Source organism: Aplidium turbinatum, chromosome 8 (genome assembly GCF_918807975.1).
Source record: "Aplidium turbinatum chromosome 8, kaAplTurb1.1, whole genome shotgun sequence".
Taxonomy (NCBI): domain Eukaryota; kingdom Metazoa; phylum Chordata; class Ascidiacea; order Aplousobranchia; family Polyclinidae; genus Aplidium; species Aplidium turbinatum.
Genome location: NC_137479.1, coordinates 19,278,571 through 19,295,970, shown reverse-complemented (window position 1 = coordinate 19,295,970; position 17,400 = coordinate 19,278,571). Strand labels below are relative to the sequence as shown.

General features: G+C 39.3%; 1 protein-coding gene across 4 annotated transcripts; it reads right to left on the bottom strand.

Moving 5' to 3' along the window:
* Positions 1 to 64: 64 nt before the first annotated feature.
* Positions 65 to 14,568, bottom strand: LOC145775080 (uncharacterized). 4 transcript variants are annotated; one of them, XM_082586274.1, is made up of 10 exons: positions 14,490 to 14,568; positions 13,810 to 13,910; positions 6,487 to 6,632; positions 6,005 to 6,166; positions 5,673 to 5,803; positions 4,791 to 4,893; positions 3,741 to 3,872; positions 2,782 to 2,867; positions 1,748 to 1,834; positions 65 to 1,152 (listed from the first exon to the last, which is right to left on the bottom strand). In XM_082586274.1, exons 1-10 carry the CDS (start codon positions 14,501 to 14,503, stop codon positions 1,050 to 1,052), a joined length of 1,065 nt encoding a protein of 354 aa, XP_082442400.1. In that variant the 5' UTR covers positions 14,504 to 14,568; the 3' UTR covers positions 65 to 1,049. The 4 variants fall into 4 exon arrangements, with proteins under 4 accessions (XP_082442400.1, XP_082442401.1, XP_082442402.1 ...); XM_082586275.1 differs by lacking the exons at positions 13,810 to 13,910; positions 14,490 to 14,568 and adding an exon at positions 7,604 to 9,433 and having other exon boundaries at positions 6,487 to 7,151; XM_082586276.1 differs by lacking the exons at positions 13,810 to 13,910; positions 14,490 to 14,568 and adding an exon at positions 7,604 to 9,433.
* Between the last annotated feature and the right edge of the window lie 2,832 nt (positions 14,569 to 17,400).

Genomic DNA, 17,400 nt, shown 5'->3' with positions numbered 1-17,400 from the left:
TTTCGATTTCCCATTGCTGCTTGGCTACGTCTTGTGCAAATAACTGAGAGCAAACGTTGCTGTTATGAGTGAAAGAGTTTATAAGCACAGATATTTACTAAACGCTGCTAATCATTAAGGATCAAACATGATGGAAAAAATAAACGTTACCAGTACGTACTAAAAATTGAATGAGGCAGTTCAGGCATTTAGTTAAATAACATGATATACGCTCTTCTGTTGCAAACTGAAACCTTATACATCTTGTGATAGTTCAGCTTAGTTTCTACCAGAAGAACGTACATCATGTATTTACCAGTACGTACTATTACGGACGCATAGCGTAATTAATGAAATAAGTCAATACCGATGCAATTGGAGGCAGGATACCATATAACATGTTACATAGCTTAGTACAGTTACAATTTCAAGCGCAATATATGACACAAAGTACTGCAAAACAAATTACATTTAAGTATTAACGCTGTTAACAACCACATGGGTCAACGCTTATTGCACCAAATATATGCATTATCATGATCATCTGACGTGATAAGTGGTACTAACTTGCAACGGGTGGGAATGGCCTATTCGGCTCGTAAAAATACACTGATTCTACGTATGCATGGGTTTATTCAATATAGAAATGGACGGTTTTAGTAGCTGGATAACAACTTTGCGGCACAGTCTAGCATCCAGTTGATACTACTAACATTACGACAATTCAGTTATGCATAACTACAAATAATAAAATAACAACCGCGTCCGTTAAACCATTGACTTTTATGTCAGCTCAGTCAATTATGCGCACATTTATTTTCCGAATGAAATCTGGTGGAGTCAGAATAAAAATCACCGGACTACGGTAATACGTGTTACTAACGGAAATTTCATTCTGTTTTGTTGATTTTGTCCAAAATTCGATTAATTTTATTAAAACCAAATATTTTGTTATCGTTCATCTATTTATAGTGCAGCACAATTAGCCTACTTCTCTTCTAAAGTTATAATATCTCGTTTAAACATATTAAAATTTAGCAATGTAACAAAACAAATTATATAAAATGCATTTATCCAAGAAGAACAGGATTGTTGTCAAGATTTTTAATCTTGTTCCAATATTTCTCCACTTCAACACCTTCCCACGTTGCATTGCTGAGCGGTTTAAATATCCTACCAACAATACAAAGCATGTTATTAAGTTCTGTAATTTTACCCTGATGAAATTAATACAATCGAGATCATATCGGACAACGAAAAATCATCGTGCTCCAGATGCAATACGTTCATTGCGAACTGGATTGATTGAATCTTTATCCTCGGACTGGGAATGCTTCTCGCAGAGGTTAATCCTGGCAGTTTCGCATACTTGAAGAGATTTTGAATCACTGACGCAGGCACGGTCACTGAGATTGACAGAGTAAAGTTTCCGATTGTTGAAGTCTTGTTGCCGGGGAATTATTCTATCCATTAGATGCCGCTGAATGGAGAGCAGTCCTTAACGTGCGTTGCTCAAGCGCAAACCCGAGTGTCGAACCAGCGCCGCTTGATCTTGAAGCTTCTTCGTTTACGAAGTCACGCGCGAACCAATTGAGTTATTGGGGCGGACAACTTCCATAACAATGAGCTGTACCAGCTTGCTTGCCAATCAATTTAGTTGTTTGGCGACTTGCGCCAATTTTAGGACGTTTTCAAGTTCACAGCGCTGTTCCACAATCTACTCTAGCATTTAAGGATACTGTTTAGAAGCTATACTTCAAAAACTTACTTTTCCATCACTTCGTCAGAGACTTTTTGTTCGTGTTCACTGATCCCTTTCTTCATGACGTCAATATTTGTATCAAGATTTTTCAAACTGTAATCCAAGCGAAAATTATTAATTAATCAATTACTTTTTTACTTCACGCAAATAACTTATGTTTTAATGTGTTTAAAGACCATGATGGAATGTAATTTAATGTCCGATAAAAATCGTGATATGTGATTTTTAATGCTCACAATCGAATATTGGCATTGAGAAGCTACCATCTTACCCAGCTACAAAGAGTTATCATTTTTACATCTTATCAACGTCGTCAGACCTGAATGGGTGAAAAATAAGCACACAAACCTAACTTATGAATTAAGTAACATAAATTAAATTACAAAGAAGAATAATAGAATAAGAAAATTCAAAAGAAGAATATCACAAAAGAAGAATATCACTTGGATGGCAAGCCTTCGGAAGAGCAAGTTCGATATTTAAGTCAAAACTGCCTCTTTCTCTCAAGAAACAAGTCTACGATCAATGCATCCTTCCAACCGCTACATATGGTGCAGAAACTTGCAACCTTACAAAGAAATTAACACTTAAACTAAGAACTATGCAGAGTGCACATGAACGAATCATGATGGGTTTAACATGGCGAGATAAAAAGACTGCCGAATGGATCAGAAATCAAACGAAGTTACGAGATATATTAAGCACAATCAAGAAACTAAAATGGTCCTGGGCAGGTCATATAGCAAGATATCAGGACAATAGATTAACAATTAACATTAACAACATGGACACCACGAGAAACCAAAAGAAAGAAAGGAAAACCAAAAGTAAGATGGAGGGACGACATTGACAAACAATGCAATACAACCAATTGGTACCAACTAGCACATAATCATGTAAATTGGCATGAAAAGAGGAAGGCTTACGCTCTGCAGTGGGCTCTCACAAGCTGAAAATGATGATGATGATGATGAAATTAAATTACAGCTTAAAATAATTTTAACTGAACGACAATTATTCAATGCAATCGGAATGAAGACCTTGCTGTTCCAATCAGTGTGGTATCCACCCCAGGTTGTTGCAGGGAAAAGTGAGTGGCGATCTTTGCGATATCAACCCCGCGACTCTGTGAGAACAAATACAATTTAGAAGAAATCGCACATGCATCGCATTATTGCATAAAAATCAATGCGATAGTTATTTGACTGTAAAGGGTGACTTTGATTTTCTTGCAGCGTACAGTTGGATTTTTGAGTCGTTGCTGTAAACGTGTCACGGTTAGTATAAAAATAAAAATTTAAATCAAATAATATTGAGCGTAGTGATTTAGTTAAACTAACAGGGTGACGAGGTTCTGACATTCAAACGATCACTTTGTGTCAATGACGCTGGATGAAAATATTCATTTAAGTGAATTAATGACTTGCACGATTGAAAACTAATATGTCAGGACAATACAGAAGCTAAATCACGAAAGAGCTATGTTTTTATTTCAAGTTTTATTCAATAACAGCATATATGGCTTAACCACACAATTTAATCAGGCTTTAACACAGTTCATTATGATTGAATAATGGGTGAAAAAATGAAGTAACAAGGAGGCCCTCATATCCATTCTTAACTCATCTGTTCTGATTGCTTTGCTAAGATGTAGTTGCAAATTTGTCACTATGTAGATTCGGGTGTGATTACCGTGTGAAAATTCTGACCGATCTTAAAAAAATGATTCTGTTGACTAAAAGACTAACTCTTCTTCCAGTAGTGCTTTCAAGGATCTTCGGGTCAAAGGTTTATTCAAAGATGATACTGGTAGTTTCACAATCTTGTGAAAGTCTATGACACTCGTTTAGAATTTCCATTAAACCAAGCTGCGTTTTGACCCAAATGAAGATGGGTTTTAACAGGTTTGCCCAATGTTTGTTGGTTGTGTTTCTGTTGGATAACGAATAAAGCGAAAATGACTAATAACTACAATCATTATTTGGCTCTCAGTACTTACCTGACAGTATTCAGCAGCTGTTTTGCATTCTCTGCGTATATTCTCGTCAGCAGGATGCCAAGCAGCAGGGCCACGATTTGTCAGCAGACCCATAGACAAGATCGAAGCGTTGATCACCCCGATGCCTTTCGACTACGTTAAAAGACTATTAAACTTTTATCTTCGATGCATCAAAACTCACAAACAAACATGTGCTTAGTACAAATATTTTCTAAATGCATGTGACGGAGAGACATTCCGATAATCAAGGATTGAAACTAGGGCTGTAGAGTTCGAAGGAATTTGTGTGCGTCCGGAGTCGGAGTCGTTAAAGAAGACATACTCCGACTTGATACAAATCGCTACACAATAAAAATTTTGAGTTTTGTAGCATTTATCTGCGAGTGATTGAAAATCTATGCTGGTCACTGCATTGCTCACTCATGCGAATCGTTGCATCAGAATCTTGCAGCTTGTCAGCTCTGCACCGAAAGCTTGCAGCAGCGAAGAAAGCAAAAAAGCAAATCACTGATTATGACATTCATCAGCGAAAACACAGAAGACCTTTGAGCGGAGTTTATAGCAGCAACTTCATGAATCGTTCACAACTGCTAAATTGCATATCAAACAAAGTGAGAATATGCAGAGTAAGCATTGTGGGAATGCAAATCTAATCAACACATGACATCCAAAACAAGCTAAGATATCTACTGTTGAAAAATATTGTCATGATAAACGCCGTAAAAATATGTAAAGTGGTCAAAACCCTGGATTTATTGGTCATGGAAACGAGTGTCCTACAAGTCAGCAGTTGTGAACTGAGCAAACGACAACTGAGCTAGCAACATTTCAGCATGTGGCTGAAATTGGTAAATGATGAAACTAAGCAAGTAACAACTGAGCAAGCCATGACTTGGAATGTCACAAGTCAGCAAAAGGAGTTTGACAAGCGATATTTGGAATCTTTGGATACTGGAACTACTGTAGAATCAATCGGCAAAATTTGGCAATAACATTACAACAAGCGCTAAACCAAAATTTAAAAATGTGAAACGAAAATCAAGGTCTTACCTGCAAATACGGTATATAATCAGACAATGAGTTGTCATTCATTGAGCCGTGGCAGTATGTCAATATAGTGTCGACTTTTACTGGCGACCTTTCGATCACTGTTCTGCGAAGTATGATACAGAATACAAATATTACGGCAACGCAGAAGCGATAAAATTATAAAATCGGTCATTATGTGCAAAATCACCTTCACATCAAAACCGCTCGAAGTCAGCAGGTATCAGTTTTCTTTAACTGCTTGTTGGATAAACCCCAGGGGAAGCCGAGAGTAAAGCAAAAAAAAATTAAACGAATTATAATACGTTCAAACAACGGAACAGTATCTTTGATTGCAGTTAACTACTCACATACTGTATATTCTATTTAAAAAGTTTAGCACTTGATGAATGGTGATAGCTTCGGCAAGAAGCTCAAGAAGGGTGGCGAGTAACTAATTGTTTATGTCAGTTTTCACTGTTACAGTCTTGATATTATTATTGTTGACTCAGCTTTGATGATGTATATACTGAATAGTTTTGTATACGATTGCTGCATCCAAACTTTGGAATACATGTATGTTGTACATAGATCGCTATGGTATACATAACAAAACAATACATCTTTCCAACACTGGGAAGACCGCAGAAAGCCGGAGGAGCACCACATCGAAAAGATGCGCATATAATGACTGGAAGAAAGCAATTCACAGGCAAGCGTCAATTGACAAATCGATCAAGAATTGTACGAGATCGTACCTTTACATAATTTCAAACGAAACGGCTATGCTGTGCAAGTCAAGCACTGATGGTCTGCAAAACATTTTAAGCCACCCGCATTCCGTCACCGCCATGACTATGTGCTGTATTATGTCAATATGATGTAGCGATGCATAAAACTGTTCACCGAAAATTTTCCATCGGGTATCCAGTGATGCCGATGTAGCGAGCCTTTCCTGATTCCTTGATCTTCTGGAGTGCTGGTAGTGTTTCGTTAACGATCACATCAAGGTTTGGGGCGAATTCCATGTCGTGAATCTTTGAAGATCAGTTCAAAAAAATGACAAATCTCGCTTGTATTATCATCCTAACGTCAGTCTACATCCGTTACACGCTGAGTTTACGAAGACAGTGAAAGCATTTCGATACAACGAGTCACTTCCCAGATAGCAAAAATTTACATTGATTCTGCAGACGTTGAATTAATGTAAAAGTGACACAATTTGCTGTCTGGGTTACCTGAACGACATCCACGTATTCGGCATTGAGGCGATGCAAACTTTCGTCGATTGACCGAATAACACGTTCAGCTCGAAAGTCGAACATTTTTTCCGGATCTATTTCATAACGACCAACTTTTGTGTTGAGGTAATACGCCTTTCGAGGAATATCTTGCAAAATCTAAAACGCGCAATTTAGTCCCGAAAAACGTAACGTGACAGTAACATCGATTACATATCGCCATCATCAATAAAATATTTAAGATTAAATCGAAATTGACCACGACTCATGAGTTCAGAAGCAGTACACCGTGATAAAAACTCTTAGGCAGCAGTGGATTGGTATTAATTGGCAACCAATTGGTGTAGATTACATAACAGGCATTCAGTTTTGGCCTGATATAATGAAGTGTCGGAATATCAGCGTTAAGTGTCACAAGGGTTGCGTTATAAAGAGTTGTTCTGAAGAAAATAGTAATTAGAAATTGCAGCTGTTCATACCTTTCCAAGGACTTCTTCACTTTTCCCTTGGCCGTACCATGGAGCAGTGTCGATCATGTTCATGCCATATTTCAACGCAGTTTTAACTACATTTTTCGATTCATCTTCATCTGTTTTTCGAAATACCCCGCCAACAGCAGAACCTCCTGAAATTTCAACGGAAAGCATCGATACCTTTGTTATACATTAAGCTGTCCTGTAATGGACTTTGAAAAGCCAATACTCTGACGATCAGCTTACAAGGCTAAACAAATGCTTCAGTAGCGCCATGAAAATATGTAACCAATTGCAATGCTGCAGTAAAAAAAGTAACGAGAAAACTAGGATGAAAAAAGCTTTCCAAGCAGACATTACAGGTCGTCTTTAAAACCTCTAGGGCCGGGGGTCTATCCTTTTAGTTTTACTACCTCAGATTCACGATGTTTCCGGACTACACTAGAAGGCTACTAGAGTGCAACCAGTCTTTTGTTTCATCATCCAAGACGCGCAGACCTTCCTCTCCGTTAGGTTGTAATGCTTGGGTTCATTCACCGCAGCTAGCGCGAGAAACTAAATTAGACTCGCGCTTGCCTCCAGATGAGCTGACATTTTTGTAAGTCGTTTTGTTGGAGTAACGCGTAGGTACAGCTAGAAAGAGTTGTGGTTGTTTTGGTGTTTGGACGTAACTGCAAAATATCGAATTTGTAATGGCCACTGGTTTTTGATATGAAGATTGAAGGCTATACAGAGGAAATAATGTCTAACCTAAACACTAACAGGAGCGCAAGAAAAGAAAACTAGGCAGTGAGCACTGCGGCACAAAAACAGGCGCACAGTACTCTGCTGAAGAGTAGACAAGGGCTGCTGTACGCAAAGTGTCAGCCCTCGCTCCCCAGCTTGAGTCTGCCAGGTGCTTGAGTAGTGCATCACGCAATGTCAGTTTCTTGCGCAGTGACACCAAATATTGGCAGTATGGGGTCTGCTACTATTCGGTGAGTCCGATTCGGTGAGTTCCTAACTTCTAACCCCTAACGCTATCCCCTAACACCTAACCCTAAAACTGCAATGATAATTAGGCTACGGTACCCGATAATTAAAAAAAAAATTGAAAAAATTACCGAATAGGGATCGGACTCACCAAAACGGGCCATTCCGGGCAGTATGACCGGTGTGAGTGATCTTTGACACCAAATAGTGGCGGTATTTGAGTGATCTTTCTGATGTCACAAAAACATATTTTGGTTCCGGGCAGAAGGACAGAGATTTTCCATTGTTACGGACATGTAGCACATGATCACTGATCAGTATATGATTGCGTAAATGGAAAACTGCTGCCACAGTTTTGGTTTCGCTTAGTTTCAGTCGCCATATCTGGAGATAAGCTGAGAGGGCTTTTATGTCCTCGTTCAAGGTGTCTTCTAGATTTTCCCATAACTTTGTGGAGTGGAGAATTGCCAGGTCGTCAAGGTAATACGCATACCGAATGCATACTTAGTGAAAACTGTAGTTGGCAGGTCATGGGTGTAGCTGTAGATGTTGAAAAGAAGTGGAGCCAGGACCGATCTCTGTGGAACACCATTTTTCAGGCGTCTCAGTCTGCTTTGCAGTGAGTTACCGGTGGTGAAGTAAAGCTTCAATTCCTGAAGTACCATACTGATATGGACCATATGTCAGTCTAGACCAGTGGTTTCCAACCTAGGGTCCACAAGGGGTCCGTGATTACCTTGATGAATTTTGGAAAAAAAAACGAAAAGCGATCTTTTTACTTTCACTTCTCTCATTAAATTTGCTTACGTTTCGGCATGGCACTTTGGTTCACCTTAATATTCAAATACGGTACTGCTGACGTTTCTTGAACAATTCATTCATTTTCTTATTTGAGCAACTGTTTAACTTGATATTTGCCGCAGCAATCATAGCGGAAATGCAATATGACACAGTACAGTAGTTGAGTAGCATAATTATTACAATAGTATGTTAATTGAGTTTCAGGCAAAATTTGGGTAGGGGTCCACAGAATTAATAATTTGTCTAAAGAGGTCCGTGACAACAAAAAGGTTGGGAACCACTGGTCTAGACTCTAGAAGCAGGCGGAGCAGCTTGCAAGTAAAGCCGTGGTGCCATACGGTGTCATAGGCACCTGTGAGATCTAGAAAGACAGCGTGGGCCTTCCTTTTGGCCTCACAGCAATTATCAATGTCTTGGGTCAAGAGTGTGACCTGATCTATGATGGATTTTCCTCACCGGAATCCAGCTTGCTCTCTTGGAAGGAACGAGTCGATAATTGGGTTGACACGGGCATAGATTGGCCTTTCCAAAATTTTGAAAGGAACATAGAGGAGGAACATCGAGTGATAACTCTTTGGATCCTCTGGTGGCTTGAAAAGCTTAGGGATTGCAACATCTACTGTCCATTACAAATACACCCAATAATTAAATCATCATCATCATCATCATAATCCATCGTCGGTTTGTTCCCCACTAGTGGGGGTGGCCGATTGTTTCCGCGCAGCAATTGTTCTAATCCCTTCTCTCCATTTCACCCTGTCCCTTGCATCTTCCTCCTTCAGTCCGACTTTTTTAAATTCATCCTTCACTTGTTGTTTCCACGTTCTTCTTGGACGACCGCGTTTCCTCTTCCCATCCACCTTTAGATCTAGTGCCTTTCTAAGAAAACTTCCTTCCTCCCTCCTTATCACATGTCCATACCATCTTACTCCATTTGCCCTTGCCAGTTGGTCTATGGTCTCTCTCATCTCTAGCATATCCAACAATTCTTCAGTCCTTTTTTCCCTTCTCGTTTTCACCCCACACATTGCTCTCACCATTGACCTTTCCGTTCTTCTCAGTATTGCCAGTTCACTCTCTCTCAATACCCATGTCTCGCTACCATATAGCATTGCAGGCCGCACACAGCTCCGATATATTTTTCCTTTCATCTTTAGTGAAAATTTTCTGCCATACAACATTTCCCCACATTCCCTGAACTTTGCCCATCCCAATCTTGCCCTTGTTGTCACCGCTGCTTCACATCCACCACTTCCATTTATCCGATCACCCAGATAACAGAAGTCTGTCACTGTTTCGATGCCATGGCAGAACTCATCATCATGGCCTTCCACTTCATTCTCTCCTTTTCTGCATTTCCCACAAACAAAACACTTCGCCAATCTTGTTGCGGCTCTCTTGACATTAGCACATCTTGCATGTACCCACTTTCCACATTCCTTGCATTGCATTGAATTTCTCATCACTCTCTTGCCACATATTCCACAGGGATCTACTTTGTCCTCAACAACTGTTCCTTCTGCTCCACTCACCATCACTTTTGTTTTTTCAAGATTCACCTTCATACCCTTGGTTTCAAATGCTTCTTTCCATTTCTCAAACTTTCTCTCCAGTCCCTCCATACTATTACTTGTCAAGACCAGGTCGTCTGCATACAAAATTTCACTCAATAAGCCCTCCCTCACTCCTTCAGTTACAACGTCAACCACAATAGCAAATATCAGAGGTGACAAAACTGATCCTTGGTGTACACCAACCTTCACCGAAAACTCGTTTGAATAATTTGATCCAACTCTCACTTTTGTTCTTGCATCCTCATACATAGACATCACAGCTCTCACTAATACCTCCGGTATACCTCTTTTCCTCATTGCCCACTCCATCACTTTCCTTGGTACTCTGTCAAATGCCTTTTCTAAGTCGACGAAACACATATATAGTTTTCTCTGCTTCTCTCGGTATTCCTCCTGCATTCTTCTCAATATAAACAGAGCATCCACTGTACCTTTTCCTGGCATAAATCCAAACTGCATATCATTTAATTTCACCAATGTTCTCAACCTCTTTTCTAGTATTCGCTCCACAATTTTCATTCCATGCTCTAGTAGTTTTACACCTCTATATGCACTGCAACTTCTCACGTCCCCTTTTCTCTTGAACAGTGGAACAACAGTACTATGCTTCCACTCCTCCGGCATTCCCTCTCCATCTAATACCCTTTGGCTAAGTTGTAGCATTACTTCAATTCCCAACTCTCCACTTGCTTTTATCATCTCTACGTTCACTTCTGATGGACCGGCTGCTTTATGCAGTTTCATTTGCCCCATTGCCTCCACCACTTCATCACGAGTAACCTTTCCCACTGGACCCTCCACCAGATCAACCTCTGTCATATGATCCCATACATTCTCCTTATTCATAACATTTTCCATATGTTCCTTCCACACTTCTCCTCTGCTTTCCGGGCTGAAATGCAACTTCCCATCTCCACTCCTTATACATCTTCCCCCTACAATATCTTTCCCATCCTTTTTCATTTGCTTTATGAGTCTGAATACTTTGTTTTGGCCTTCCCCCATTTTATTAAGTTCCTCCTCAGCACCATTCTTCATAGCTCTTGCAACAACCCTCTTTGCCTTCTTTTTCATACTCTTATACTTCTTTTTATTTTCTTCTGACCCATTTTTGCGCCACTGCTTGTATGCATCTCTTTTCTGTGAAATCGCATGCTTCACCTCTTCATCCCACCACCATGTGTCTCCACGATCCCTCCTCACTTTCTTTTTCCCACATACTTCATCACATGCTGCTAGGACACCTTTCTGAAATGAAGCCCACAAGTCCTGCGCACTCATGTTTACCAGCTCTTTTGCTCTTTTCACAAACTTAATTCTCGTTTCTTTTTCCTCCAGTTTCCACACATTTCTCACAAAAACTCGTTCTTTCTTCACAATTTTCTTCACTTTTTTCATATTTAAGTCTCCTACTACTAGTCTATGCTGCAACTCCCACGGAATTACTTTCACATTCTTCAAGTACTTTCTCTGTTCCTGCCCAACCACAATAAAATCAATTTCCGACTCATGTCCTCCTGAGCTGTAAGTCACCTTTCTTTTCTCTTTCTTTTTAAACCATGTGTTGGCAATACAAAGTTTCCTTTCATCACAAAATTCAAGTAGCATTCTTCCTTCCATGTTTCTCTCCCCAAAACCATACCCTCCATGAATGCCCTCGAACCCATTTGCTTGTTTTCCAACATGTCCATTAAAATCTCCTAATCCAAACACCAACTCTTTTGAACTCCGTAAATCCCATTCCTCTGCCAACACATCATAAAAACTTTCCTTTTCTAAGTAATCCCTACCACTTTGAGGTGCATATGCACAGATTAGCCTCACTACTTCCTCTTCAAAAGCAAGTACCATTGTCATCACTCTGTCACTCCTTCTTCTAACTTCTATTACTTTCTCACATAATTCCTCTTTTACCAAGAAACCAACACCACCGATTCCTGTGTCATTTCCTGACCACCATAACTTATATCTCCTCCCATTGGCACCTAAAAACCGCGCTGACTGTCCCCTCCATCTTACTTCCTCTAGGCAACATATATCCACCCTTCTTTTTCTTAGTTCTTCACATATTTCAGTTCCTTTACCACACAAACTTCCCACATTCCAGCATCCGATTCTAACACCATAATCTTTTTTCAATGTTTTTTTGTTTTCTTGAAACCCAGAGATTCTTCGCACCCCTTGCCCATCTAAGGGCTGCTGGGGACTAGGGGCCATTTTTAGCTTTTGCTGCATTTTAATAATATTTTGGAGCATAGATTTTCCAGCCGGATGCCCTTCCTGACGCTAACCACAGTTATTGGCGGTGGGCCTAGCCTTTACTTAAAAAGTATTTCCTGCAAGGCAGCAGGATTTCTAACAAGTTTTAGCCAACCAGTCGAGGTTGTTGCCCATGAGGTGGGACGTGGACCCACTTGTTAGTTTGGTGTGTGATCAAGACCAGTGTTCCCCGAGACCCATGGTGTAACATCCATGGCGACTGCCCAGGGTTCAAAGGTGCTACTTGTACCACACACCTACCTCACTAAATATGCTTTACAATCAAATGTTGGGGATATTGAATATTAGTCAAGAAAACAGCTTCAATTGTTGTGGTGTTTTTGCTTTTAATGTCACAAAAAATCATTGGCAAGTGAATTTATTGATATTGTGAGTGAATAAATTGTTAATAGCATTGTTGAGGACAAGTCTGTTGGATGATAAGAGCCAAGGCAATCTACATACAAAAACCATGCCAAGGCAAATGCAAGCTATAGCGGTCAAAATCACAAGAATAAGTTGACAGTCTGAATCAGCGTGGTCCAACTTCTTTTCATCGCGGACCAAAATTTTTTTTATTTATTTTGCGGGCCAATGCTTTTAAATAGTGATTCACAGGCTTATTGCTGGCAAATTATACATAGCCTATGGCATATAGACATAGTTACTACTCTCTAAAACCTCTACAGTTTGTTTCACCCTAAAAGGGGGAATATCTTTAACTTTATCAACTTTAGATATTAATTTTAGACAATATAATAGCGTTGGTATCCACGAGAATCGTAGTTGTGGCCATGTGAACGCAAACGTAAAGAGCCTCGTTTCCAAGTTGATTTCGATTTTTGGTTTTAATAAATTGTTTATTGCCAAAAACATACATTCGCAAATGTATGTACGGTACTTCCAAACATCGAGTGGCCTACAGGTTTAAAATCAGCATATTTTAAAAGGGGAAATTTCTCCTTTGACACTAACTTCCAAAAGCGTGTAGGATTTTCCTTTTTTTTTGACAGCAAAAACGGATCATTCTGAAGTTCACATAATTGAAATTGAAGCTTTGGGGCCTGTGTGCTAACTTTCACGCCCTTGGGAAAAAATTGTGAACAAAGTGGTATTGTTATGCATCACAAAGGATCATTCACAAAGTTTTTTGTCAATTACAATACCAAAAAAACAAAAATTGAAGTGATATTGCTAGATTAAAGCAAAGCTGACTATCAGTTTGAGGGCCAAAAAACGAAGCTCGCCGGCCTGCAGTTAGACCACGCTGGTCTGAATCATCATCATCAGCCAGTCACGCCATGGCTGGCAGATGGCCTCCACATATAACGATAATTCTGTCTTTCACTGTTTTCATCCAAGAAATGCCAACCTTTCCTTCTATAAAATCCATCTTCTTCATATCTGGGTATATCTGGGTAGTAGCCTAGGTAATAAATACAATTTCTGTGGACCTTCGCTGCTGGTGGATATTAACAAGCTGTGGACCTTCAGTGATATGACATTAACATGACACCACTAAAATGATCACAATTCAATCAATCACATTTCTTTTAAAGTAGCATCATCTAGAAATTTACAAATAATAAAACAAAAATATGTATGCATTAAATGATCTTTATTGCATGAAAGAGACAGTGATAAAATCAGGATATTATCATCACCACCACATTAATGCAATGCACATTTTTATCACATAGTACATCCCATTTTTGTTACATACCAAATGTTAGCTGAGAAGCTATAATATCAGTATTTCCAAGTTGCTTGTAGCTGATCTCTGATGTCAATGCTTCATCATGAAATTCAGGAATAAAAGTAGGACTAAAAATACAGAAAAATATTAGCACTATTGCAACTTCTTTAAATACCGTAGGTCAAACTGACTGGCACAAATTATTGTATGTTTACATATATTCCACTTGATATCACTCATTTCTGAATCGATCCTTACACCGGCATATAATCGAATAAAGTTGCAAAATAAAAATCCTTTATTACAAATTTAATACCATAGGAATTTTTTCCTGCATTCAAATGGTTGTGAGAATTATGCAAAGGAAAAACATACCGTAAAAAACGTAGAATTATGCTGTGATGAAAATAACATGTTTCAAGAAATTAGGATGATTGTATTGTTAAACAATTGGTAGCGGGGAGGATAAAAGAAAACCAAAAAGGAGATGGAGAAGTTGCAACAAAGAGGACATGGAAGCTATGGCATCTTTTCCTAGCTTACTGTATATTCAATAGGCTAACATACTATAGGCTAATTAAAGTCTGGTGTGAGGAGTTAACTGTGGGCATACTACAATCCTACATATTACAATCCTTTTCTAAATCAGCAATTTTTACAAACACAACAAAATTATACTTCAGCCAAGTTAAATCACATAAACTTACATAGTAGAAGACATACTGGAAATATCAGGAAGTTCCTACACTACCATACAGTTGTTACAATTTTGCTCATAGAAAAGCTGCGATTAGAAATATGTTTAGATTAAAATGGCACCATCAGAAAAGCAGGATATGAACAATAGCATACACCAAACTTACACAATACACATACTTTTAAATGGGTGCAACCTAGTTCGTACCCTGAACAGTTCGTACCCTCAGTTCGTACCCTGAAAAGATCGAGAGAAAAAATTAAAAAAAGCGGAAGTCGCTGATTGCAGTTTAATAGCATAAAGCCGAACTCGCTGATCAGAGTTTCCGCAAACAAACTCGAGAGTTAGGGTTAGCGGAAAAATAAAACTGCGAAAAATTTTTGTGGAAACTGCGATCAGCGAGGAGAGAGAGAAACCTTTTATTTTGCCTGCTGCAAAAAATGGGGTTAGGGTTAGAGCATAGATTACTCTATGGTTAGGGTAAAGGTTAGCGGAAAGTGCGGAAAAATGTTTGCGGAAACTGCAATCAGCGAGGGTTAGGGTTAGAGAGCATAGATTACTCGATTATTAGAGTCAGGGTAAGCGGAAACTGCGGAAAAATGTTTGCGGAAACTGCGATCAGCGAGGGTTAGAGCATAGATTACTTTATGGTTAGAGTTAGGGTAAAGGTTAGCGGAAACTATGGAAAAATGTTTGCAGAAACTGCGATCAGCGAAGGTTAGGGTTAGAGCATAGATTAGTCTATGGTTAGGGTTAGTGGAAACTGTGGAAAAATGTTTGCGGAAACTGCGATCAGCGACTTCGGCTTTGTGCTATCTTTATCTCGATCTTTTCAGGGGGAAAATTTTAAAATGTTTGCGGAAGCTGCGATCAGCGACTTCCGCTTTTTTTAATTTTTTCTCTCGATCTTTTCAGGGTACGAACTGAGCGTACGAACTGTTCAGGGTACGAACTAGGTTGCATCCCTTTTAAATTCATTTCAATTGGGCTAATTTGTTAAAAAAATTGTAAATTTGTAATCTACCTATCTACATTCTCCACTTCTGCACTTGTGACAGTGTTGCCAGAAGCAACCAAGAAGCCACTAAGCCAGGGCTACTCAACTGGCAGACCGCGGTCCGAATCCGCACCTTCTGTGTGTTGATAGTGGACCTTGAGCTTTTGGAAAAATAACCTCATTGCTACGTTTCAGGGCGTCTTTAAACATATTTCTGCTGCGAGGAAGCAATTTTACTGTGATTATCCTAGTTGCTGGGGGCTTCGACTCACAGCACTTTCTCAGAAATCCAATTCGAGTTACATTTTACCTAAAAAAGTGGTTTGGTACAGACAGTTTAACTTTCGTGGTTACATGTGAAATAACGGAGCTGGTATACAAGTCCCCCCCCCCCTTGGTAACTCATGACAAAAAGGAATTGACCAAAACATGTGGATTGAAGTGTGTGAACAGTAAAGGGCAACACTAAAAAGCGGAAATAAGCCGAGCGTGAAATGGCGTATTGTCCGCAGAAGTAGCGCTTTAACACCGATGTAGAAAACGCGGAAATACGATCTTGGCGTCCATATTGTTTAACATGGCGATGACTCCATCATGAAAGAATGAAATATTGCAACATTTGCATTTTGCTTCTAAAAAATACGAATGCAGTCCTAAATGACAATTTTGTGTATATACTTTATGACAAAAAGCAAATATATGAGATTTTGTAATTGTATATAGCCTATATTTTAATTTGGTTGAGTTTTTTGCTTACTCAAAAGCCAACCTAATGTGACGCATTTGAAAGTGTTGTTTCTCATAATAAATTAAAGTCGTTGTTTAACTTCTACTTGTACTTTACTATCGTGCAACTTTACAAAATGTCTTCTCTTGAGCTGTTGGAAGTTTTCCGCGCCTTTTTCCACGTTTCCACTTTTTAGTGTTGCCCAACAGTAAAGCAAAGGTAAAGTAGTTTCACCCTATATGTTTGATCAAGTCCTGTCTTTGTCATGAGTTACCAAGGGGGGGGACTTGTATACCAGATCCGAAATAACTCACTCACCGGACCACTAAAAATATTTAACTGTCGGCAGCAGTGGCCGAGTGGCGAGTGGTTAGCGCGTTGGGCTTGCAGTCGAGAGCCTGCATGTTCGACTCCAGCCACCCGTACTTGCTGTTGTTTCTCTGGGCAAGAAACTTTACGATAGTTGCCTCTACCCAGTGATCGATTTCGAGTAATGGGGAGTACCAAATTTAAGTCATAAGTAGAGCAGACAACCGGAAACAGTCATTGCCGTCGGCTGCAGCGTGGGTCAGGTGTTAGTTGGAAGGCGTAGACCGATGCATAGCGCTCAAGTCCGCTTTCCCACAATGCAGGGTAAATATATGAAAAAAACAAAAAAAAACTTGTCAAACTGGACCTTTGTTAAGACTAGTAGAGTAACCTTGCACTAAGCCTACATAAATTTTCAATAAAGCACTTGTAAACGCTTGAAAAATTTCAGAGCTGCAATTTAATTTGACTGGCGCTTTTATTTTGTATGCAATTTTTGAAGGCAGTGGCTATTTGACCGGCTCCGGTCTTTGAATCTGAAACACTATTTGACCGGCTATGACGTCACTACATAAGCACTTTTTTCTTTCAAAGCAAAAGACGATAAGCGCGTTAAGTTTTAAATTCAACACGTTTTCTTCAATTGAGTCCGTGGCGCATGCGTAACGTCTCCGGCTGCCATTCTAGAGGGAATGAGTTCGATACTATCCGGAAGCGTTCTTTTTTCTTTTTTTTTAAATACAAAAGGATACAAACTGATATGAATGAATCAACAGGTGAATAAAAAAGTTTCAAAACGAATTAAAAAGTTTTTTCTAGTCTTTATTTTTAACAAATTCCTTTCATTTCTTAGCACAAATTCTCTGAAAAAATCACTCCGTCTAATAG